This window comes from Delphinapterus leucas, chromosome X (assembly GCF_059928025.1).
Source record: "Delphinapterus leucas isolate spDelLeu-1000000601 "Yukka" chromosome X, BTC_Dleu_Yukka2, whole genome shotgun sequence".
NCBI lineage: Eukaryota > Metazoa > Chordata > Mammalia > Artiodactyla > Monodontidae > Delphinapterus > Delphinapterus leucas.
Genome location: NC_143150.1, coordinates 128502349 through 128527292, shown reverse-complemented (window position 1 = coordinate 128527292; position 24944 = coordinate 128502349). Strand labels below are relative to the sequence as shown.

Genomic DNA, 24944 nt, shown 5'->3' with positions numbered 1-24944 from the left:
AGCCGTGGTAGGTCATCGCTAACAGCTGCCGAGGGTCTCCCACCCCGTCACCTCTACCAGCTGCTTCCCTAGCTCACCCCACGTACTCCTCCCCAGGCCCTACAGCCAGGATTATTTCCATTTCACAAATGAGCAGACAGAAGCTTGGGGAGGTCGTAATTTATCCAAAATCACAAACAAGTAAGAGTGTGGGCCAATGTTTATCTAAGGGCTGCCCTGTATCTCAGGGTAAAATTAGAAGATGGCTAAGCCAATGGCTTTCAACTTGCTTCCCTACTAGGATAACCTGGGGACTTCTAGCACTCCGGAAATATCCAGGACTAGAGCAGAGGGGAAAAATGCACGCGGGTGCACAAACACACACACTTATATACCTGTATATATGTAAATCATATATATATATATATATATATAAATCAAAAGGGCAGTTATACTCCACGAATACTGATAAGAATGGGCAACGCTGAGATATAGCTTGCACTATTGAACTCTGAGGATAAAAATATAATTTTTCAGGCATCCAGGTAGAAAAGGCAAGTTCATTATGATGGAGAAAATAAGGTTTCTCCCAGGTTAATTTGTCTCTATAAAATGTAAGGTGTGATGGCAATACAGCAATGGCCATATAATACTAAAGAATATATATATATAAAATCAGCTAAGTTGTTATTCAAATAAACATGTGACAAATATTCTCAAATACATAAAGACTCAGAGAATATAACACTCATGAACCTTTCTTGCAAAACTATGCAATGGGAAAATTCAGCTGTTCCACAAGCTGACAGAAATAAAGAGTAGATGGGCTAGCACAGCACCCCCTGAAAAAATATAAAGCGTACACTTATATATTATGTGAGAATAAAGTTTGTGCAAACCCATTTGGACATCAGGTATAACAGTAGGCAGAGCCTGTCATGAATAATCTCAAAGAAAATGGTATCTTTTAAAAGACACTGAGACATGATCTAATTTAGAAAGCCAAAAATAAAGAAATTAGCATAAAAGAATTACTAATCATTTTGTCATCCACATAAATATAAAACTAAAATTGAAAAAAGTAGGAATTACAGTTTAAAAAGATAATATGATATAATAAAATTAAAAGAATATGCCTTAAAAAACCAGTAGGTTAGAAGGAATGGAGCAAGAAATCTTGAACTTAATTTTAGGACACCCGTACTCAGGGCTATGATGTACTGCAGCAAAACGAGCAGAAGGGAAAGGCCTATGGGGAGAAGTCCAGAGGAAACCAGGTGCAAACTTTCCCAGTGGAGTCACACAGGATGCATTAAATTCCTCCAGCCATGAGTTGTAACAACACGTGTGAAATGCTGTCAACCAGAGAAGTCCAGGGGAGACATGAAGCCCAGAGCTTTTCTGGGGGACTGGTCACATAGGCACCTCCTGCGTAGCATGTACCAAAACCCACACTCCCAGAAGGAAACAGGTGTCAACAGTTTAGAAACAGTGCTATTGGTCTGTACTTTTCTTTTTGTGTGACATCCTTGTCTGGTTTTGGTATCAGGGTGATGGTGGCCTTGCAGAATGAGTTTGGGAGTGTTCCTCCCTCTGCTATATTTTGGAAGAGTTTGAGAAGGATGGGTGTTAGCTCTTCTCTAAATGTTTGATGGAATTTGCCTGTGAAGCCATCTGGTCCTGGGCTTTTGTTTGTTGGAAGATTTTTAATCACAGTTTCCATTTCAGTACTTGTGATTCGCCTGTTTATATTTTCTATTTCTTCCTGGTTCAGTCTCAGGAGGTTGTGCTTTTCTAAGAATTTGTCCATTTCTTCCAGGTTGTCCATTTTATTGGCATAGAGTTGCCTGTAGTAATCTGTCATGATCCTTTGTATTTCTGCAGCGTCAGTTGTTCCTTCTCCTTCATTTCTAATTCTACTGATTTGAGTCTTCTCCCTTTTTTTCTTGATACAGACCAATATCACTGATGAACACGGATGCAAAAATCCTCAACAAAATACTAGTAAACAGAATCCAACAACACATTAAAAGGATCATACACATACACATAATCAAGTGGGGTTTATCCCAGGAATGCAAGGCTTCTTCAATATATGCAAATCAACCAGTGTGACACAGCATATGAACAAATTGAAGGAGAAAACCCATACGATCATCTCAATAGATGCAGAAAAAGCTTCTGATAGAATTCAACACCCATTTAGGACAAAAGCTCTCCAGAAAGCAGGCATAGTGGGAACTTACCTCAACATAATAAAGGCCATATATGACAAACCCACAGCCAACATCATTCTCAATGGGGAAAAACTGAAACCATTTCCACTAAGATCAGGAACAAGACAAGGTTGCCCACTCTCACCACTATTATTCAGCATGGTTTTGGTAGTTTTGGCCACAGAAGAGAAGAAAAAGAAATAAAAGGAATCCAAATCGGAAAAGAAGAAGTAAAACTGTCACCGTTTGCAGATTACATGATACTATACACAGAGAATCCTAAAGATGCTACCAGAAAACTACTAGGAGCTAATCAATGAATTTTGTAAAGTAGCAGGATATAAAATTAATGCACAGAAATCTCTTGCATTCCTATACACTAATGATGAAAAATCTGGAAGAGAAATTAAGGAAACACTCCCATTTACCATTACAAAAAAAAAGAATAAAATACCTAGGAATAAACCTACCTAAGGAGACAAAAGGTCTGTATGCAAGCCGCATAGCACAGGGAGATCAGCTCAGTGCTTTGTGATCCCCTGGAGGGGTGGGATAGGGAGGGTGGGAGGGAGGGAGATGCAAGAGGGAAGAGATATGGGAACATATGTATATATATAACTGATTCATTTTGTTGTAAAGCAGAAACTAACACACCATTGTAAAGCAATTATACTCCAATAAAGATGTGGAAAAAAAAAGAAGACCTGTATGCACAAAACTATAAGACACTGATGAAAGAAATTAAACATGATACAAACAGATGGAGAGGTATACCATGTTCTTGGATTAGAAGAATCAACATTGTGAAAATGACTATAATACCCAATGCAATCTACAGATTCAATGCAATCCCTATCAAACTACTAATCCCTATCAAACTAATCCCTATCCAAAAAATGGCATTTTTTCACAGAACTAGAACAAAAAATTTCACAATTTGTATGGAAACACAAAAGACCTCGAATAGCCAAAGCAATCTTGAGAAAGAAAAACAGAGCTGGAGGAATCAGGCTCCTGGACTTCAGACTATACTACAAAGCTACAGTAATCAAGACAGTATAGTACTGGCACAAAAACAGAAGTATACGTCAATGCAACAGGATAGAAAGCCCAGAGATAAACCCACACACTTATGGTCACCTTATCTTTGATAAAGGAGGCAAGAATATACAATGGAGAAAAGACAGCCTCTTCAATAAGCGGTGCTGGGAAAACTGGACAGCTACATGTAAAAGAATGAAATTCAAACACTCCCTAACACCATACACAAAAATAAACTCAAAATGGATTAAAGACCTAAGTATAAGGCCAGACACTATACAACTCTTAGAGGAAAACTTAGGCAGAACGCTCTATGACATAAATCACAGCAAGATCCTTTTTGACCCACCTCCTAGAGTAATGGAAATAAAAACAAAAATAAACAAATGGGACCTAATGAAACTTAAAAGCTTTTACACAGCAAAGGAAACCATAAACAAGACGAAAAGACAACCTCAGTATGGGAGAAAATATTTGCAAATGAAGCAACTGACAAAGGATTAATCTCCAAAATATACAGGCAGCTCATGCAGCTCAGTATCAAAAAAAAACCAAAACAACCCAATCCAAAAATGGGCAGAAGACCTAAATAGACATTTCTCCAAAGAAGATATACAGATTGCCAACAAACACATGAAAGGATGCTCAACATCATTAATCATTAGAGAAATGCAAATCAAAACTACAATGAGGTATCACCTCACACCGGTCAGAATGTCCATCATCAAAAAATCTACAAACAGTAAATGCTAGAGCGGGTGTGGAGAAAAGGGAACACTCTTGCACTGTTGGTGGGAATGTGAATTGATACAGCCACTATGGAGAACAGTATGGAGGTTCCTTAAAAAACTACAAACAGAACTTCCATATGACCCAGCAATCCCACTCCTGGGCATATACCCTGAGAAAACCATAATTCAAAAAGAGTCATGTACCACAATGTTCACTGCAGCTCTATCTACAATAGCCAGGACACGGAAGCAACCTAAGTGTCCATAGACAGATGAATGGATAAAGAAGATGTGGCACATATATACAATGGAATATTACTCAGCCATAAAAGGAAACGAAATTGAGTTATTTGTAGTGAGGTCCACCTAGAGACTGTCATACAGAGTGAAGTAAGTCAGAAAGAGAAAAACGAATACCACAGGCTAACACATATATATGGAAAATATTTTAAAAAATGGTTCTGATGAACCTAGGGGCAGGACAGGAATAAAGATGCAGATGTGGGCTTCCCTGGTGGTGCAGTGGTTGAGAGTCCGCCTGCCGATGCAGGGGACGCGGGTTCGTGCCCCGGTCCAGGAAGATCCCACATGCTGCGGAGCGGCTGGGCCCGTGAGCCATGGCCGCTGAGCCTTGTGCGTCCGGAGCCTGTGCTCCGCAACGGGAGAGGCCACAACAGTGAGAGGTCCGCGTACTGCAAAAAAAAAAAAAAAAAAGATGCAGATGTAGAGAATGGACTTGAGAACATGGGGAGGTGGAAGGGTAAGCTGAGACAAAGTGAGAGAGTATCATGGAGATATATACACTACCAAATGTAAAATAGATAGCTAGTGGGAAGCAGCCGCGTAGCACAGGGAGATCAGCTCCGTGCTTTGTGACCACCTAGAGGGGTGGGATAGGGAGGGTGCAAGGGAGACACAAGAGGGAGGGGATATGGGAATATATGTATACGTATAGCTGATTCACTTTGTTATACAGCAGAAACTAACACACCATTGTAAAGCAATTATACTCCAATAAAGATGTTAAAAATAAATAAATAAATAAAATACAGGGAAGAAAAAAAAAAATAGTTTAGAACAGTGAGCCCCTCTTCTCAGTTAGGGATTGGTGGGGAAATCTCCCCCAGCCCAAGTTTCCAGAAGCCAGCCAAGGGCCAACCTTTTAAGCAGGAATTTCTAACGACAGGTTTGCTATGATAACTCCTCTGCACAGGTAACCATGGCTATTTCCAGATGGTAGACTTTGGAGTAAAGGTTAAGTTTTAGTGTCCTGTGCAGTTTGTTATATAAATGTTTCGATGGGGCATATATAATTTCTATAAAAAATAAAGACATTATACTGTTTAAAAAAACAACCCAAACTACCAGTTGTATCTTTCAAGGAAGGCATCTAAATGCTAAGTATGCATGGAATAGGAAAAAGCATTCTCAGTTCAACTGTTTCTAATTTATGCTTGGAAATGAAGTTATAATTTGCTTGGAAATGAACTCAGTTACACATCCTAATTTATTAAATGTGATTACAGTTAATTTGGTTCCCAGGCAAACTGTAGACCTTGGCCATGAATACTGTAAAATTAGGAGAAAATCAGAAACATGTATTTGAAAACAGTCACTTTCCTAGGAGTACATGTTGCTTTTGCTAAATTAGAGTCATCTTTACATATGTTTATCTCAGCTTCCTCTTCCTTGGCTTTGCTATTTATTTTGAAGGCAAATGTGACACACTGTATGAGGTTATCAACGGTCAAATTCTCCACTGGGAGCGTCACTCCGGAATCATGCTGGAAGATCTCTGGAAGATCAAAAATAATTCCAAAACTTCAAAATTTTCTAGAGAATCAGGGACAGTTAGGACACTTGATAGACAACCATCTCCCTCTCTCCCCTTCATCCTGCATTTTGTTACTACGAGCTACCAGGCACGTCTATGAATCATTAGCCCCGCGAAGCCTTTATACACTGACTCAGAAGCCAAACTGGCATTCTAGGTACTGGGAAGCTACTGATGAACAGAAGAAAAGCAGGACAGTGACGCCGCACTATGCTTACAGTTTATGTCTCTACTAACAAGCAGGTGACATCATTAAGCAGTTTCATTTGTATTCAAATAGAGGTAGACACAGGCGGTAACGCAGGTATACACACGTGAGGTCGAAAGAGGATTAGACAAGGAGAAAGCTTTTAAGATAGGTCGTCAACACTTAGCACGAGTTAACTGGGTAAGCGTGGTGTGGAAGGGCAGAGGGCTATTCTAGAAGGAAAGAATGACAAGTACGAGGGCAGAAGCAAATACAGGGTACTCCATTCACGGCACGGCAACTACGTCAGTAAGGCAGGAGCTGCATGCTGTGGTGACAACATCAGTGCCGCACGTCCTGGTTTCTCCAAATGTAAAAGGGGAATAACGATAATACTTATTGTGTTCTATTACCCTAAGCACTGACGTATATTAAACACCTGGCACGGGTTCTGCCACATAATCATGCTGAAATTAGTGCTAGCCCCGAAAAGAAGTATTACAGTTTTAAAACATCATTCTAGAAATTCTACGAAAACAAAAACGAAAAAACAATGAGAAACACAAGAGGTTAATTATAGATTACCTAAAATACTCATATGAAAAATTTCTTTTGAGGAGGAATAAACTGTCAAGTTGTTAAATGTACATATTTACTCTGATTTGTAGTTTTAAGTTTCTAACATGTTTCCATCTCAGAGAATTTTGCAAATCCTGTCCCATCCAAGTTACAAGCAAAATCATACTTCAGAAAAGAGATACACTTTCACAGTCTTAGAAATTATAAAAGGTCTCTACTCCCAATTCCAATGTCAGCCGGGGCGGGGGCATTCCCCGCACAAACACCAAGCAATTCTCAGACCCTCGCTGGGTGTTTACACAGCTCAACTCAATTGTGACACCATCTTCCTGGAGACGGCATCAGACCCCACAGGTCACGGGCTCAGTCCCACAGGACGGCATCCCCTACTGCCTCTGCACAGGCCAGTTCCAAGTTCAGGCTGTCGTCGGTGCTTCTGGCCAAAGGGTTACAGATTGGAGGTTCCGACAAGCCCCACTCAGGTTCAATTAGTTTGCTAGAGAAATCAGAGAAACATTTTACCTACTGTATTACCAGTTTCTTACAAAAGGATGTAAGGCGGGAACGGCCAAACGGAAGCCGTGCATAGGGCACGGTACGGGGAAAGGACACAAGATACTCTTCCCAAATCTCCACGTGTTCACCAACCAGGAAGCTCTCTGAACCCGGTCCTCTGGGGGTTTGATGGAGGCCTCATTACCCGGGCATGACTGAGCAGCTCATGAGCCGCTGAGGACTGAAGTCAATCTCCAGCTCTTCCCCCCTTCCCTTAAGTCAGAGGGTGGGAGGAAAGTTCCAACCCCTAACTACAGGGTTGCTCCACTGGCAACCAGCCCCCTGTGAGCAGGTGCTTTGCCAAGGTCACCTCATTAAAGTAACAAAAGACACCTTGTGAGAGCTCTCACCGCTTAGGACATTCCCGAGGACCTCTGTGCCAAGAAGGGGGTCGAAGACCAAATGCATATATTTCTTCTTAGAAATCACAGGATCGCAGAAATCTTCCTTGAAATTTCTCTTCTTTTGTTTATACACTACTATATGGATAGCATACTTTTAGACTGATGGTACCATCGCAAAGTGAACTAGAAACTAATGTGAATAGAATGTTATTTCCTCATTATAATGTGCAAGGGAAATTACAAATACCATAGGTTAGCAAAAGGGTTCTCAGCAGAAGTGGCTTTTGCCCCACAGAGAGTATGAAAAGGCAAGGCCTGGAGACATTTTTTGGTCCTTACAACCGGGAGGGGAGCGCTCCTGGCATCTGGTGAGTGGGTAGAACCCAGGGATGCTGCTACAGATCCCACAGTGCACAGGACAGCCTCAAGGCAAAGAAGTATTTAACCAAAAATGTCAAGAGTGCCGGACTTCAAAGACTCTGGATTAGAGCAATACATTGATTAATTAGCCAGAAAAGCACAAACGTGAAAGAGAGATAAGCTTCCATCCCTCTCCGGAGAAGTCCAGAATCCTCTGTAGGAGACAGACTTTGAAACAACAAAACCACGACGTCATACGCACTGTCACAGACATGTACAAATCCCGCGAGAACAACGGGGAGCGCATATTCAAAACACGTCTCGACAGTGTCCAGCAGTGTGCCATACGACAGGGACAAGGAGAAGGCAGTCACGGCTCTGCTTCCACTCTGCCTGCCTTTCAGGAGCGCGAAAACGTAAATGACCATATCAGATACTAAACACAGGAGAGACACGAGCTCGCGCGAAGTTGTCAAAGAAGGCGCTCAGAAGATGTGACAGCGGTCTTAAATGAAGAAAGGCAGGGGTGAAGAGGACCGTCTGAATGTCAGTGTCTTTTCAGCCATAAAGAACCAACTGTGCAAAACCAGGGTAGTCAGGGCACAGTCTGGAGAGCTTCAATTCATTTGGTTTATTTGCCAAAAAACCCTCTACGTATGCCTGTTGAGGAATGTGGGGACTGACCTTCTGGAAACAACCATAAAACTGGACAGAATATATGTAACAGCAGACAATGGCCAACAGCTAGCACGGGGCTGTACGCCCTGAGAGAGCACACAAATGAGGTGAGCCCGGAGATGGCCGGTAATGCACGGCTGCGGGTAGGTTCAAGTCCACAGGGCGAGGAGGGGTGACCCAAAGGTCGTCCTGCAGCTTTTCTGAGTCGAGGAGAAAGAGATCAAAGTTTGAGGAGGCTGAAACGAGTAGGTCTTGTGGGCAGAAAATCAGGAAGGATGGAACTAGGCAAAGAGAAACCCAGAGAGCTGTGAGGGACCCCTCAAGTTTTGGGCTGAATAATGCTTTCTTTTAACATTCTTTTTTTTTTTTTTTATCTTCTTTTCCATTATGGTTTATCCCAGGACACTGAACAGAGTTCCCTGTGCTCTACAGTAGGACCTTGTTGTTTATCCATCCTACATGTAAAAGCTCACATCTGCTAACCCCAAACTCCCACCCCACCCCTCTCCCAACCCCCTCCCCCTTGGCAACCACAAGTCTGTTCTCTATGTCCATTAAGTCTGTTTCTTGAACTTGCATGAGGTGAAAGCACACGAGACCGGGGAAGGAACAGACAGAAAGCACTAGAGCAAGCAATTCCTGGAGTTCTAAGCAGGCTACTACCTCACATTCTAACCGTCAGAGCAGAAAGGATACATAATACACAGGGCATCGGATAGAGTCCTCAGAAAAATATCACTATAGTAATGCGGACAAATTAGCCCTAGACTAAAGGCTGCTCTGAATCTGCCCTCAGAAAGTTTAAAAGCAAGTCTCTACAAAAGCAAACTGATCTCAAGTAACTACATGCCAGAACGATCGAATGCTTTTTACAAAATACAGCAAAATTCAGAACATGAAAATCTGACATCCAATCAAAAATCATCAGGCATGCTGGACTTCCCTGGTGGCTCCGTGGTTAAGAATCCGGCTGCCAAGGCAGGGGACACGGATTCGATCCCTGGTCCGGGAAGATCTCACATGCCGCGGAGCAACTAAGCCCATGCACCACAACCACTGAAACCGCGTGCCACAATTACTGAAGCCCACGTGCCTAGAGCCCGTGGTCCGCAATAAGAGAAGCCACGACAATGAGAAGCCTGCGCACAGCAACAAAGAGTAGCCCCTGCTCGCCGCAACTAGAGAAAGCTTGTGCGTAGCAATGAAGACCCAAGGCAGCCAAAACTTAATTATTTTAGAAAAAGTACTTAAAAAAAAAATCATCAGGCATGCAAAGAAGCAGGAAACTATGACACACAAGCAAAAGGGAAACAGAGAATCTAAAGAAACAGAGCCAGAAACAACACAGGTGATGTAATTAGCAGGAAAGGACATTTATCGATAAAAGGTTATTATAAATATGCTCTATATGCCCAGGAATGTAGAAGAAAACATCGACACAGAGAGGAGAGGAACAGAAGATGCAGGAAGGACCTGCATGGAACTTCCAGAAGTAAAAGTGAAGGAACAAAACCATGCCAGAGAGGATTTAAAAAGTGTCAGACACTGTAGAAGAAAAGATCACTTGATGGGAACCTGAAGACACAATGACAAAAACTATCAAAATGAAGCAGACACTGGGGGAAAAATGAGCAAAAAACATGATCAGAGACTGACTGACCCAGGAGACCAAATAAAGTCTGTCATGTATATTTAGGGCCCCAGAAGACAGGACACAGAGGATGGGGCAGAAAAAAAATTGGCCCATGTGTTTAAAATTTGATTAAAATTATAAGCCCACAATTAGAGGAAACTTAGCGACCCCCAACAGAAGACACATAAAGGCCACGCCATCAAGGTATCCACAGTCATATTAAAACTAGACACAGAAAGAAACACTTAAAAGCAGACAGAGATATAAAAAGATTCTTTATAAACAGCTGAAAGATAAAGAATGCTGGAGATTTTTCAGAAAGCATACAAGACAAAAGAAAATGAAAAGATTTTTAAACAACTCATTTTTTAAAAATTGCTAACTGGAAATTCTGTACCCAGCGAAATACCTTCCGTCTGGGGACAGAGACAAACCGACAATGATAATTCTGCGTTTTGAACGATAAAAGTGTGAGGGATTGATTTCTTTATGTATGTATGTATGTATGTATGTATGGCTGCGTTGGGTCTTTGTTGCTGTGCTCAGGCTTTCTCCAGTTGCAGCGAGCGGGGGCTACTCTCCGTTGCGGAGCATGGGCTTCTCACTGCCATGGCTTCTCTTGTTGCGCAGCATGGGCTCTAGGCACGTGGGCTCAGTAGTTGTGGCACGTGGGCTCAGTAGCTGTGGCTCGTGGGCTTAGTGGCTCCACGGCATGTGGGATCTGCCTAAGCACTGCACCACCAGGGAAGCTCTTCCACTTTTAAAAAACCATTTCCATCTGTTTATTTTCAATCATTACCAGCCATTGCCCATTTTCTCTCTATCGAATACACCACAGAAGACATCACAAGACCTCATCAGTAGGCACCTCAAAGTGAGAGCTTATAGGGAACCCCACTATCAAAGAAGGGGCGTCCACACACTTACTAGTCCTTCACCCAGCAGCATCTGAACTGCTGAGGAAACGGAGACTCTCGTGCCGAGAGCCCATGCCTGCCAAGACAGAATCTGCACTTTAGCAAGACTCCAGGTGATGTGTGTGAAGGACCAAGCCTGGGAAGCGCTGCTCTGGTCCCGGGGAGCTGCAGCTGGCATCTGCGGAAGCTGAGTCTCTCCATCTCTGCACTGAAACTTGATTCAAGCCTAGTTTCTGACTCCAGAAATCTGGGCTTTTCCCCCAACGAATCTCCCACTTCACACTCCCGATGACGGTCATTTCCCCTCGGCTTATAAATGTATTCAAAGTCTTCTCAAGGTAAAAACACAAAAACCATTTCCCCAAAATCAAAGCCCCTGACCCAGCCACTTGTCTCTCCTCTTTCCCACCCAGGTGGTCTTAGGAAGGAACTTCAACTTGTGGACAGAGTTGTGTGCATCTGTTGTACATTTCCTCCTGTACATTTACTATTCGAGTGGGACCTTTTAAGGCTGTCTTCTACTGACCCGTCATAGAATTCCAAAGTGGCGACCTGGCCCTCCGCCATCATAATAAAAAGAGCTACTATTTATCCAATGTCTGTTATGTTCAGACACTGTTTAAGTGCTTTACATGCATCTTTGTTTTTTACTTAAATTAGATGCTTTTGTAATTTCTATGATATTCCCCTAACTCCTTGTGTAGCTACCTGGCTAGTCCCTCTTTTGAGACAGGATAGGTCTTTAAATCATTCAAAAGAGCCTCCAGTCTCAGCCTCTTATAAATTTTCAAAACTCATCAATTCTCCTCAATAGAGTCTCATGGTATACTCCCCAGCAACACATAAAAATTCAATGAAAATTGAGCCTCACTGTTTAAAAAAATGAAAAGAAAAAAAAGGCTGCATTCCATGGAGAACACGTTCCACCCAATGAATAATTTACTGAACGACCATAAAACGTCATTCAATATTCTTGATATCCTCATTTTCCAGGACTGTGAAATTTGATTTAATGAGGACAGCTTCCTTTATAAGATGATGGTAAAGGGAATCTCGTAACGATTATAAAAATCTTCAGCATTCCTTGAAATGTTTCGATCCCATTACTCCCACCCTCACTAAGTGGAAAAGAAAACTTGGACCAAATCTGCACCTTGACCAAGGACCACAATCCAGACTATATCATTAATACTTTTCTTTACTATAAAAATATAAGAGGTAAATGTTTATCCTTTGTAAAAAATAAAAGTTTGTTCATTACAGTGGTAAAAGCTAACGCCTTTGGGAAAATGTGCTCCGTGCTGCTCACCCCAGGCTCCGTCACTCTCTACTAACCGCCCGATTTCACGGAGAAAAGTGAAGCGTTGAGAGGGACACTTCCACGAATCCCCTTTCACCCCCGCCTATACACCGGACGCTGGCCCGTGTGCTCTCATTGCTACCTCGTCCTGCGACAAGGAGGCACGGTCCTTTACTCCCACGTCAAACCTTCCTCACGTGGTGCAGTGGACGCCACTGCCGCTTCAGGTCACGTGCTTCTGCAGTTCTCCCCTCTCCTCCAGCATCACACACCCTCTCTCTTCAGGACAGTTCCCATCCGCTTAGACTACGGGATGGTTTCTTCACCCCAAACGTGATATAATGTGGGGTTACCCTGCTCAGCCCTTCACCCACAACCTTCCACAGCAATCCGTGCTCTCTGAAATGTTCTCATACCCCCTCCTCTCTCCGTCTCTCCCTACCACTCCTCTGGAACACATCAATCAGGCTTTCTCTGCAGCCACCCGCTAACTCTGCTCTTGCTAAGGTCGACCGTGACCTGTGCATCACGGTATCCAGTGACCAATTTTCAGACCTCCACAGTCCTGCAGATGCAACTGATCACCTCTTCCTTCTTGAAAAGCTGCTGCCATGTGTCCTTCAGAACTCCACCCTCGCATGGACCTTCTCCCATCTTAACAGCCCCCCCTAGTCCACCAGCAGGACTGATTTAGGACATAACCCATGAAGCTCTTGTCCTTCTACCGCTTCACCCAGCTCCATGACTTTAAATACCATCTATCCACCATGACATTTGTATGTCCAGCCTGATCTCTCAACTCCAGACCCATGTATCCATGTGCCCATGACACATCTCGAGTGGAGGTCTAATTTACGTCTCAGACACAGCATGCTCAACACCAAGCCTCTGGCCATCCTTTCTCCCCCCACCACCCCACAACCTGTGCCTCTCACATACCCCACATGTCGGTATCTGCTCAAGGTCATGCCAGCTCCCTCCCCCAGCTGTTCATGACAAAGACCCCGCCATTACCATCAACGCTTCATTCCCCCGATTCGTCCCATGCAACGTGTCATCAGATTCTGTCAGCTCTACCTCCAGAATATGTGCTGCCCACTTCTGCCCACCTCCACCACTGCCACCCTGGACTAACCCACCAACATCTCTCTTCTGCTCAAGCACTCATCCTGTACAAGTAAGAAGAACCTGTGCTTCTTACGCACCAGTCATACACCTCAAGAGCCATCCTGGTGCTGCCCCCCCCCGAAATATGAACAACTCCCCTAAAGGGAGGACTCAGGAGCCGTACTATAACTTTCTCAGGGAAAATATTCCAACAGAGCAAACCTTTTTAATAAAAATTGAGTCCCTCTTGTATACTGGACCTTAATTTAATGGACTCCGAACGATTCACTAGTTGACTTTTCAAAAGACTAGAGGTGACTGTATCATGAATCCCATGGTGTGGCACCCAAAGCCAGCTTTATTTTATTACGTTCTGGTATATCCCCAACCCCCAGGAAAGAAAAGACATGACTACGTTCAAAAAACAGCACCAAGGTCCATCTCCACTTGTCCCTTCACAACGATACTGTAATCAGGTCAGCTGTCGTTCTGGTACACTAAAGCAAAAGACTTGTATTAAATTCTACGTGCTCGTCCTTCCCCCGGCATGCGAACATCTGGGGCAGATTACATCCCTTTCCTGTTTAGCTCTCATCAGCTTCTTTCAGTACCTTTAACTCTTGTAGAGACATTCCCAGACAGGTGACGGCTCTGCCTGAGTTCCTGAAGCGATGCGTTTACTTAATACCCGAGATTTGAAGACATAACACTGGGTTGTGGAGCATCGGAGGCAGGACAAGTTTTGACAGCAAGAAGAGCAGTGTGATACATCTGACACCTTAGTTTCGAGGTGTCTTTCCAGTCACGTTGGAACATCCCACGGCCAAAGAGACCCTGTAGTAAGTAGTAAGGAGCCGTGTTCTTCCTTCAATTCCTTGAAGTACCTTTAACTAACTATGACTCTGCATCATCAAAGCTTCCTTCTCATTTGAGAGTAAGCCTGTTCACACACAAATGGTTGGACCAACAATTTTACAAAAGAGATAGGCTCATTCATGGAGCAGGGGCAGACAGAGGCGTCTGGGATGGAGGACAGTGGGAAAGAAACGTTAACTAGAAGGCACACCCGCTCGATTTTAGATCTTACTTCTCTGCCTCTGAACCATGTCATCTTGGGCCAATAAAACATTTTCTCCTTGTGCGCTGATTTCACTGCCCATAAAGTTCGCCTAGTAAAATGCAGACCTAACTTCTAAGAATTGCTATGAAATCAAATGGAGTAATATGGGAAACTATTTTGAAAATCAAAAAGCACAAAGAAATGAATCAATAATGCCACCTGTGGCAGAGTGAAAACCTCTTTTTTATTCCTAATTTCATCCTGACCAGGACTGGATCGATGAGAATCCAGGCTGATCGAATGACAAGCTCAGTATCAACAATGGATGCTTCCCTCACTGACTCACCCTGGACGCAGGTGAGGTCTCAGCTTTCCATGACCCTCAGTGCACATTTCATACGGCCAAGGTTGACATCTCAGCTGACATCCTACTAGGGTGGGGATATTATGAAGTCAAACACATCGGAATTAAAGATGGGAGGTGTTTCCTCAGCAAGAAGCCCATTCATAAACGAAGATGTATCAGGTGTCATCAAAACTAAGACAACAAACAGGGGCCTTCTCTGATGGCACAGTGGTTAAGAATCCGCCTGCCAGTGCAGGGGACACAGGTTCGAGCCCTGGTCTGGGAAGATTCCACCTGCCGCGGAGCAACTAAGCCCGTGTGCCACAACTACTGAACCTGCGCTCTAGAGCTCGTGAGCCACACCTACTGAGCCTACGTTCTAGAGCCTGTGAGCCACAATTACTGAAGCCCATGCGCCTAGAGCCTGTGCTCCACAACAAGAGAAGCCACCGCAATGAGAAGCCCGCACACCGCAACAAACAGTAGCCCCCGCTCGCTGCAACTAGAGAAAGCCCACGCACAGCAACGAAGACCCAACACAGACAAAAATAAATAAATAAATAAATTCCTCTTTTAAAAAAAAGAACGAAACTAAGACAACAACAGCTGTAACACACGTGACTATTTTATATGCCGTTAACAAGGAAAAAGGACATGTTCATTTATAATTCAAGATTACATCAGTTGTAAGAAAAATACATTTAAACATGGGAAAACATGCACTTTATGACCAGTATGAAAAATTGTAGTAGCTTATCATGTTTCTTAAGGTTTTATAAAAGTAAGAGGAAGGGGCTAATGGCTAGTTAATAAACTAAAGCAATGAAGTACCATCTATCTATGTCTCTATCACGGAAAATAACATGTTTCATAAAAGGACACATGAGAAATCATCCCTTATGATTCAGATCTAGGCTTGAGAGACATCCACAGCCTTGGGCTGTCATTTATCCTGAACATTAAAAGGGGAACAGAGTGTCCTCTGTGCCAGAACTGCCTCTTTTTTCTGTAAGCTACATCAGGATCCCAAAGGGTTCTTGAGACAAGATGTTTATCTTAATTTGCCCCCAAAGATTCATACTGGAGACATTCCCAATGAATGCTGATGGTGACTTCTGTCAGAGGTCATATGCTATCCAAAAGCAGAAAACATATTCTGGAGTGAACCCCTATGATGAGTTAATAAATGTGAAGAATTAAAAAAAAAAGATTCCTGTTCTAATATACTTCACTATGTCATCTAAAAAAAGAACATTGTTAACTCTGCCATCAGCCTGAAAAAGTAGCAAAAGTAGAACTGTATAGATAGTCATATGAGAAGTTAAAGAGATCAATACATGAGGAGGCCATGAATGGATTCTAGGTATGTTATTATTAACATGCCCCTGAAAATCTTTTCCACATAGCAGAACTTCATGACTAAAATTACCAAGAAAATACTTTATGTCTAGAAATTGGTGCTGGTAATACAGGCTAAGAAATCGTGACAGTCTGAATGGTTAGGTAGGTTGTGTGATATCATTATGACTGTGGTTCTTCTTCTTAGAGCAGGAGTTGGAACACACTTTCTGTAAAGGGCCAGACTTCCTGTAAAGTTTCCACTTTGTGGACCATATGATATATCACAACTGCCCAACTCTGCTGTTGTAACACAGAAGCAGCCATACATGATATATTAAAAAAAAAAAAACTGGTTTGGCCAAGTTCCAATAAAACTTTACTTACGAAAACTAGAGGCAGACCAGGTTTGCTGTGTGGGGTGTGGTTTGCAAGCTCATGCCTTAGAAGATAAAGCTCAGACCATCTTGCAAATATACGCATTGGGCCAAAGATATCTAACAGTCTAGTTGTTTCTGTTGGAGCAGAATAAAACCTGGAAGTCCTTCTGGGTCCGAACTCTTACCAAGGGAAAGCTTAGCTTCCTGACAATATGGAACTTGTACGCATTCTTAATACATAATGTGGTAACCAGGGGCATGGACGGGTCTGTCTCAATGAATGACTAGCCTTAAAAATACTGAAACAGGGACAAGCCCTTTCAGGATTCCGTCTGTTTAAGCATAATAGTCAGACATTTACTGCAAAATAAAACAGAAGCAAAAAAGCGCAGAGAGAGATAAGAACAATCGAAGCAGCTAAAATTGCACATTAAGGCTTTGAGTTATTGGACCAGCGGGCTGAGGTCTCTCCACAAAGTCCCTCACATTAACTGGCCTCTGTTTTCCCCACCTTTCAAGTTCCAATTAACCTTTCTGCCAACAGCAGATCACAATTTGTACACACGAGTCCCATTTTAATAAACCTATGTGGTTCAGATGTCCTCACGGTTATTTCAGAGAGAACGGCAATTACAGAAGCCCACTATCACATCTGGAATTTCAGGGAGAAAGGTTTCAATTATATCTCCCTTCTCAGGGATCAGATGTAAAACTATCAACACAGAGTCAGTGATATTAAGGGATAATGTGTTTACCAAGCGAACAGCAGGGCACATCTTGTTCCTCTAGATTCTACAGCAGCATATATATGTACAGTTTGTGTACAGAACAGAATACAAAATAAAGTAGGACTGCACTTTATAGAATGTAGGAGACACAGGGATGGCCTTATTGTCCTTGTCTTTGCACAGATTCATCAGTTTTGTTTATTGCTTGTTTGTTTCCATTTCTGATCAAACGTCTCTGTTCTATGTCTCAAGAGACCTGAATCCCTCCACAGCCTAGAATGAGCCCCACCGAGTCATGACCTGCGCTGATGTAATCACCTCCGTGTGTGTGTGTCTGCTTCTAACCAACAGAATGTGGCCAAGGTGAAGAACTGTCACTCCTGAGATTATGTTGTGTTATATAAAATTCCGTCTCAGCAGACTGGAAATCAGGATTATGGCCTTAAAGAAGTACATAGCTGTTTTGTGACCTGCCAATGAAGGCGGCCACATGGGGAGGGACCACAGGCAACTTCTAGGAGCTAAGAGTGCACTCCAGCCAAGAGTCACCAAGGAAACAGGACCGCAGTCCTACAACTGCAAGGAAGTGAATTCTGCTGACAATTGCAATGAGCTTAGAAGCAGATTCTTCTACAGTCGAGCCCCCAGATGAGAATGCAGCCCAGCCAACACCTTGATTACAGACTTGACAGATGCTGGGCAGAGAATGCAGTTAAGCTGTGCCCAAACTCCTGACCCAAAGAAACTGTGTGCTGTGTTCAGCCACTAAGTTTGGGGGTCATTTTTTATGCAGGAAGAGGTACGTAATATAAAGAAACATTCATGTGAATGGCAGGTAAGCATGTTTCCTGGGAAAGTTTGGATTGGATCCCTAAAGAAGCCTGAAGATATTCTGGAAAACCTGCAGTGTAATATGTCAGCTCCCTTGAGGGAGGGTAGAAGCCATGATTTATGCTCCTCTGCGTCATCTCCAACGTCCAGAAAAGGACGAGATACAAAAAGACATAGGAGAGCTCTTCTATCCGATTTGACACTAAATCATTAGCTTAGCTGTGTGTGTCAGTAGCAGAGCAATTGGCTATGTAACTTCAAATACCTGCCAGTCCTATGTATTATCGGAAGCATTTTAAAGTTCACTCTACTACAAAATGCTTCCGAAGACTTCACTTATGGTAAAACCCTCATCCCCCAGGTACTTCCGGCAACAGATGTCATTATGTAAGTTTGCAAATCACCCATATTCCAGCCAGTCACAAAATGCTGAGTAGAAACTTTTGGAGCAAAATAAAACTGAGATTAGGAAGATCACGTACTGATTACGTTGGCAGTTGAGAAACACTTCCATTCTAGCTTTCCAAAACAACACTAAACACTTTTCTAAAATAACCCTGTAACACAGTGAGCCCCTGTAACCGTCCAAGGGGAATCCAGCCACAGCAGCACATGGACATGGGGAGAGGGGTCAGAGATGGAGCTGAGAGGCAGTCTTGCCACCTGCAGTGGGTGAGCCATGTGACTTGATAATTTCCAGCTTCCCAGGCCTCCACGCTTCCACACACAGCTCTGTGGACTTACAGGGTGCCCTGCTTATCTCCACGCTTGTCGGGAAGGTCAGACGGTATCAGGACTGAGGATGTATTTCACGCACCTTAAGACTGATGGAGCTGGGGCTTCCTTGGTGGCTCAGTGGTTAAGAATCTGCCTGCCAATGCAGGGGACACAGGTTCGATCCCTGGTCCGGGAGGATCCCACATGCTGTGGAGCAACTAAGCCCGTGCGCCACAACTACTGAGCCCACGAGCCACAACTACTGAGCCCATGTGCCACAACTACTGAAGCCCACGCACCTAGAGCCCGTGCTTCACCACAAGAGGAGCCACGGCAGTGAGAAGCCCGTGCACCGCAACGAAGAGCAGCCCCCACTCGCCACAACTAGAGAAAGCCCACGCACAGCAACGAAGACCCAACACGGCCAAAAATAAATTAATTAATTAAAAACAAACAAAAAACTGATGGCGCTGTTATGACCCCAGGCCCACAGGCATGTTTGCAGAATGGAATCTGTGTGCCCTCCAAGGTGAAACGCAGGCAACAGGACCACCTTGGCAGCTCCCGCACGGGGGCGGGACCAGACCACTGTGTCTGTTTGGAGAAGCTCGGAAGTGCCCTACCAGCCCCCCATTCCACTCAAAGAAGCCCTGCAGCGTCGTTTCCCTCTGATGCCGCACGGGCATGTCTTCTGGCATTCCCTCGCCACCACCCTCCACGGTGTTGCTTTGGTCCCCAGAGTGGACTCTTCCAACTCTCGTGCTCACGGCCCTTGCGGGCTTTCCGACCGCTCTTACTCTGAGCGGCCACCGTGCCGTCAGCCTGGCTGCTTCACGGCAGGTCCCTGGGTCCCTGGTTTGCCCTGGAAGAGACAGTGCAGCAAAGCAGCCCTCCCCCTCTTCAGCACAACTGATGATTTTAGACAGTGGTTGTCTGGGACAGCAACGCTCTATCATCTACCTGAGCGCATGGGGAAAGTAAGGCGCCTTGCATACGGGAAAACGTGGGCAAGCCTCAGCCCAGAGTATGGGCTGCCCAGAGGGTGAACAGCCAGGTGAAAATCTCTGAGAAACCCCACCACTAATAAAAGGGTGGCTTCCTCCAAAAGCATGAGAATCATCATGCCGAGAATCACCCACAGAAGAGCCATAATGTGAGGTGGGAGGAGGGCAACAGCTTGAACCCTTCTTCATTGGTGCTAAAAAAAAAAGTTTTACTGTCTGATTAACTAATAACGGAAGCAGTGGGTGGCTAGGTTTTAAGAAGTCTCGAGAATTTTTTTAAGGTGAATTTACACACACATGCACACACACACACACCTGAAGGAAAGTGAACTTCCCCAGCCCCAGAACATGATGCCCTCCCATGCCAAGGACCCACTGGCACGTGGTCAGCCTGCAGTTGCGTCCCGAGTGTCCGTGGCTGTGTACGGGGCCTCTTACCTCACAGAAGCTCTGGCACTGCTGCTTCCGCAGGTCCCAGGACACCTTGCAGGGCTCCAGGCACTAGGAGAGATGAACAGTGAAAACCAATCAGTAAACACGGGAAAGAAAGAAAGCCCAAAAGGAAAGAACCCGCCTGTGCACACTCCTGACTTCTCAGGGCCTACTTTTCCTAGTGACCTTAGGAAATCCAATCAATCAGCAGCTCATCGTAACTGTGTGTATCATAGGAATCCGAGCCAAGGGCATCATGACCGAGCAGGGACAGAAAGACATACGCTTCCACACAATCGAGAAAGGAAAGCTGCAGCGTCTGGAGGCGACATGCAGGAGAAGCAGGTGTATTCAGTGTCAGGCTCAGCACTTTGGATGCTTATTTTTATTCAGTAAAAAATAGTTTCTAAAGGCTGTTGTTACAGATGAATTTTTTCCTCATCAACCTTAACGATAACTTGCTTTTAAACTGACAACAGAGGGCTATGTTTTGAATATTCTTCTGTAAGTGACTGAAGTATTGCATTAAATATATGTATAGGTATATATATATATATATATATATTTCTATATATCACACCCATTATTGTTAACTTATGTGTTTATCTCAGTGAATCCAGCAGCATTCCCATTTACGCAGTTTACTCTATTAAAATGTATGGAGTAAACCTGAATATGAGACTCTGCCATAAGAGATTCAGAATACCGTTTGAATACATATATATAATTTACACATATGATTTAATAAATCAAAGATAATAGCCGGGATCCACTGTTCAGTAACAAGTGTAATAATTAATAATATATTATTGAATGAACAAAGTATATATACATGTAAACGTAGGTTTTATACACATACTACTATATATAACGTATAATTATAACACTTAAAATATAGTACTATACATACTATCTATATAATACATTGTAATAAATAAGACATAACAGCCAGGCCTCATGATTGAAATGAAAATCTTACATTCACATGAATGGATATTTGATTCTCCAAATTATATTCTAATGCAAATTTTAATTAGTACAAATTAATCATCTCGTAGAGTTAAATGACAGTTATCTAAATATTGGCACACCCTGGTTCCCATAAGCTCATGATTATTCTATGTATCTGACTTTCATTACTGATAAATTTTCCAGTTGGTATCAAAATTCTCAGTTAAATTTCAGACATATATAATGTAGAATTCAGAACATACACCTGTACTATATTTTCACTCTACTTTCTAGTAACCTCCCTGTTGTCAAATAAATACACAGTTTAAAGATGAACTGGAAGACTCTATGGTGAAATTTACTTTGCAAATGTCCATTGCTATGTTTTTCGATCAAAAAAGCATATATGAAAACAAACTACTGACTGTATCAACTGTCACAGCACTGCTCTCAAAGTGCGATAAATGACCAGTAATATGAGCATCACCTTGGAGTTCATGGGAAAGGCACTAGGCGTACAGAGTCTAGCAAGTTCCCCTGAAAATCTTGGTGCTTACACTAAACTTTAAAAAGAACTGCCTTACTGTGGGAAACATTTCCCAACGTATATGTGTATCAAACCATCACACTGTACACTTTAAACTTACACAACGTTATATGTGTCACTTATATCTCAATAAAGCTGGGGGAAAAAAAGAACTGTAGAATTTGATGAAAACAGAGTCTGTAACGGCTCTTTCTTGGTTCATGTAAGCATCATTTAAGAATCAGTCTACTGCTTGTGAGAATATTCTAGATTTTATATCCTTTAATGTTGCATATGAACAATTCATTTTTAGTTATTTTAATCAAAAAAACTTGAGCTCGTCAATGATGCTTTTCCAAGACCTATATAAGCTTGTCCCAAGTCTGTTAGTGTTCACCTCTTCCAAGCATGTTCTAAAACAAATGTACAATTTTTCACCAATATAACAATTCTAAAAGAATACCATTTTTCTAATAGCAGTGAAATAGTTTAAAACTTGTCTACCTTACATAGTTCAAGAGCTCCCTAAAGAGTGAGTTATGTTTCCTAAAGGTACATCCAGTGCCTTACCCCACAGAGTTATCCTTATTTGTTGCAAGACATTGGCTCCTAGCCTAAAAACTTTACTGGTCATTTAATAAATATGCTTAGACCTAACTCCTTCTCAAGACGACTTGATATGAATAAGTGGCACTCTTTAAAATACCTTGCAATTTTTTCATTTGAAGAAGTGGCCTACAATGGAGCAGGACCACACCACAAGACCTGGGGATTTTTCACGGACAGAGGCTCAGCTACTTACAAGTTAAGTATCTGTCATTTCACTTGGGAAACATCCAACAAGCATTTATTCCATATAAAAACTGTTCAGTGCAATGTGGCTAAAAATGTCTCAGAATAATTATGTGATTCTTGCTTTCTGTCATTGCTGAAAATGTAAATTATGAAAACAAGATACTACACGTATACAGTTGCATTTTCATAACTAGAGACATGCATGAGTGCATTAAAAAAGTCAGTCCTTTGTGATGTCCATGATTCCAAATAACCATATTCCTGACAACTTGTGGAATAAATGCCTTATAAAAACTAGATATCATTTACAAAAGTGGGCATACTTCTGAAATGCTAACAACAGCAATACATAATGCACTTGTCTTCCTGTTAATCCAGAATCTCCATCTGTCAAGTCTAGCATTGGTATATACCATTCATTTAAAGTTCTATTTTAATTGCATGCTTGCCTCATTTCTAGTCACCACTAATCAGGAGCAGCTAAAGATACGTCTCAAAACGCTACTAATGACAGCCAACATTTTCCTTTAGTAATCCTCTGTGAAAACTACCTGACAAGAACAGCCTAGATGTAAACATTTATGTAAATCTTGGCAGGATAAATTTTCCAAAGCTCTATTTCTTTACGGTGCTACTGGCCAGGTGAAATGATTTCAACAAAAGCCAAAGAGGAAAAAAATGACGGCCATTTCTCTCACACTTTGAACAAGAAGAAAACACTTTCTATTTCTCCAAGTAATAATAATAATAAAGTACTGCTAAAAAAAGGTAGTCGTAAAACTCGCTTCCATGTGTGAAGGGAGTAGAAGTAATACCACAAGCAAACAACTGCAACTCTTAAGGGCCGTGATCACATACTGCGTCAAACTACAAAAACAAACAAACAAACAAAAACAGTAATCAAAGTTAGTATTTTAGCAAGTGGTTTAGCCTTTCAAATTTCAGGCTGATCAACTGTTTGAAATCATTTCCTCCTAGGCTACTGCTTCAAGCCCAGTGAAGAAAAACTTCACATTTCAGAGAAACTTAAAAAAAAAACAACTCTGAGCCAGCTAATCACATTGATCATCATTTGGAATGTAGCTATCAATTTTTTTTTTACTTAATCTAGAAAGATGCATTCACAATATCACTTGCTCAGATGATAACTGTATATTAAATTTATATTTTTTAAATGTTCAGTAATAGAGATTGGTTCAAGATGGTGCAGTGAAAGGACAAGTACTCCCTCCCTCTTGCAAGAGCAACAGAAACACAACTAACTGCTGAATAATCATCGACAGGAAGACCCTGGAACTCACCAAAAAAGATACCCCACATCCAAAGATAAAGGAGAAGCCACAATGGGACAGGAGGATGGGCGCAATCACGATAAAATCAAATCTCGTAACCACTGGGGGGGGGGGGGGTGACTCACAAACTGGAGAATAATTATACCACAGAAGTCCACCACCCGAATGAAGTTCTAAGCTACATGTCAGGCTTCCCAACCAGGGGGTCAGGAAATGGGAGGAGGAATTCCCAGAGAATCAGACTTTGAAGCCCACTGGGATTTGATTGCAGGACTTTGAAAGGTCTGGGGGAAACAAAGACACTCTCGGAGGGCACACACAAAGTAGTGTGCACATCGGGACCCAGGGGAAGGAGCAGTGACCCCAGAGGAGACTGAACCAGACCTACCTGCTAGTGTTGGAGGGTCTCCTGCAGAGGCGGGGGAGTGGCTGTGGCTCACTGTGGGGACAAGGACACTGGCAGCAGAAGTTTTGGGAAGTACTCCTTGGCGTGAGCCCTCCTAGAGTCCTCCATTAGCCCCACCAAAGAGCCCAGGTAGGCTCCAGTGTTGGGTCGCCTCAGGCCAAACAACCAACAGGGAGGGAACCCAGCCCCACTGATCAGCAGACAAGCAAGAGGATTAAAGTTTTACTGAGCTCTGCCCACCAGAGCAACAGCCAGCTCTACCCACCACCAGTCCCTCCCAGCAGGAAACTTGTGCAAGCCTCTTAAATAGCCTCATCCACCAGAGGGCAGACAGCAGAAGCAAGAAGAATGATAATCCTGCAGCCTGTGGAACAAAAGCCACGTTCACGGAAAGATAGACAAGATGAAAAGGCAGAGGGCTGTGTACCAGATGAAGGAACAAGATAAAACCCCAGAAAAACAACTAAATGAAGTGGAGATAGGCAACCTTCCAGAAAAAGAATTCAGAATAATGATAGTGAAGATGATCCAGGACCTCGGGAAAAGAATGGAGGCAAAGATCGAGAAGATGCAAGAAATGTTTCACAAAGACCTAGGAGAATTAAAGAACAAACAAACAGATGAACAATACAATAACTGAAAGGAAAACTACACTAGAAGGAATCAATAGCAGAATA

The 24944-nt window shown here is 42.8% G+C and overlaps 1 protein-coding gene across 1 annotated transcript in view; it reads right to left on the bottom strand.

Annotated features, from left to right (window-relative positions):
- The window catches only part of ANOS1 (anosmin 1), a 193339-nt gene that overhangs the window by 61635 nt on the left and 106760 nt on the right, over positions 1-24944 (bottom strand). The window contains exon 3 of the mRNA XM_022559806.2: positions 20304-20366. Coding sequence (XP_022415514.2) covers positions 20304-20366 — 63 coding nt within the window. The remainder of the gene's footprint in view (positions 1-20303; positions 20367-24944) is intronic.